This window comes from Galeopterus variegatus, unplaced genomic scaffold (genome assembly GCF_000696425.1).
Source record: "Galeopterus variegatus unplaced genomic scaffold, G_variegatus-3.0.2 Scaffold12362, whole genome shotgun sequence".
In the NCBI taxonomy this organism is placed as follows: domain Eukaryota; kingdom Metazoa; phylum Chordata; class Mammalia; order Dermoptera; family Cynocephalidae; genus Galeopterus; species Galeopterus variegatus.
Window position 1 is genome coordinate 83,345 of NW_007738473.1, and position 1,613 is coordinate 84,957.

The window sequence follows — 1,613 nt, forward strand, 5'->3', positions numbered from 1 at the left end:
TGTGGCCATCTGTAACCCACTGCTCTACATGGTCTCCATGTCCCAGAAGCTCTGTGTAGAGCTGGCATCTTGCTCCTACCTGTGTGGATTGGTGTGTTCTCTGATTCATTTGTGCTTAGCTCTTGAGATCCCATCGTATACATCAAATGTGATTAACCACTTCTTCTGTGATCTCCCCCCTCTCTTAAATCTTGCTTGCTCAGATGTTACCATGAACAAGGTCCTTCTTTTCATTGTGGCCACTTTCAATGAGACTGTGACCATTGTGATCATCCTCACCTCCTACTTGTTTATTCTCATCACCCTGAGGATGTGCTCTGCAAAGGGAAGACACAAAGCTTTTTCCACCTGTGCCTCCCACCTCACAGCCATCGTTGTCTTCCATGGAACAATCCTTTATATTTATTGCCGTCCCAGTTCAGGAAATGGTGGGGATGCCAACAAAGTGGCCACAGTGTTCTACACCATCGTGATTCCCATGCTGAACCCCCTGATCTATAGCCTGAGAAACAAGGATGTGAAAGAAGCTCTCAGAAATGTGGTTGGATCCAAATTATATTCTTAGAGAAGATGTTGTTAGCAAGACTCAGAATTCCAAAGTGGAGTCTGGGGAGGGCTTACTAAGCAAGCTGCAGCTACAATGGACAAAAGAGATGGAACCAGAGAGTTATGAGAGATTGTTTTATGTTTCACTTATCTTTGTGTGTCTTAAGTTCAAAAGAGCATACTGAATATATTTCATAATGTGCACCCTGCTTCTTTGTCTTTCTTCAAACTTTAATGTTTTAAGTGGATATGAGTAGTTGCACTATCAATACACACATGTTTAGCTTGCTGTAGAACCTTCACAAGTCTAACGAAGAATGCATAGAGCCTATTCTATTTCAGTATTCTCTATGGAAACTACGTTTTCTTTCAAAATAGAATTTATGTTATTTTTTAATGAAGATAACATCATTGCAACTGAATATACAGAACGGGAATTCTATATTTGTGTATGAAATCTTTTTCATTTTTTTTTTGTTTTGTGTTTATCATTTTTTATTTTGTTTTCGCAGTGTCCAATGTTATGAAACTTTGGATACTATATCATCCGATAAATAGAGTTAATAANTCGCAGTGTCCAATGTTATGAAACTTTGGATACTATATCATCCGATAAATAGAGTTAATAAAAATTATTTCTCAGAACTCTTAGGAAAATTGATTTACAAAAATTGGGAGAGAAATAGGATGTGCTCAGTTTCCCTGGATTCAGGTTTCAGGATAGGCCTCTGGGTTTCCAACCACTCCCTGAGGTCTCAAGCCCCCTCCTCTGAGCTCTTCTCTGGAGCACTGTTGCCAGTTAGACCAATTTTTCTTATGAACATAGTGAAAATGAGACAACAAGGGGCTGGCTTATGCAAATCCAGTGGCTGGGTGTGCTCAATAGAGAGCACAGAATATTCTTGAATGTGCCTGGTTCATGTGATAGGGTCTGATAATGAACTTGCCCCAGGAAGAGACCAACTGAGCATGTGCAAGACTAAATGTTACATAACTAGGATCCACCACCTTAATTGAATATTCATTAGATAGAGAAACTATAAAAGCTGAATCCATGAGTAAGAGGA

The 1,613-nt window shown here is 39.5% G+C and overlaps 1 protein-coding gene across 1 annotated transcript; it reads left to right on the plus strand.

The window, feature by feature from the left end:
* Position 1: 1 nt before the first annotated feature.
* On the plus strand, positions 2 to 565 carry LOC103581105 (olfactory receptor 5L1-like; the record flags this gene model as incomplete). Its single annotated transcript, XM_008563013.1, has 1 exon — positions 2 to 565. A coding segment is annotated over one exon (564 nt), but the record flags the coding sequence as incomplete, so codon positions are not given.
* Positions 566 to 1,613: the final 1,048 nt, after the last annotated feature.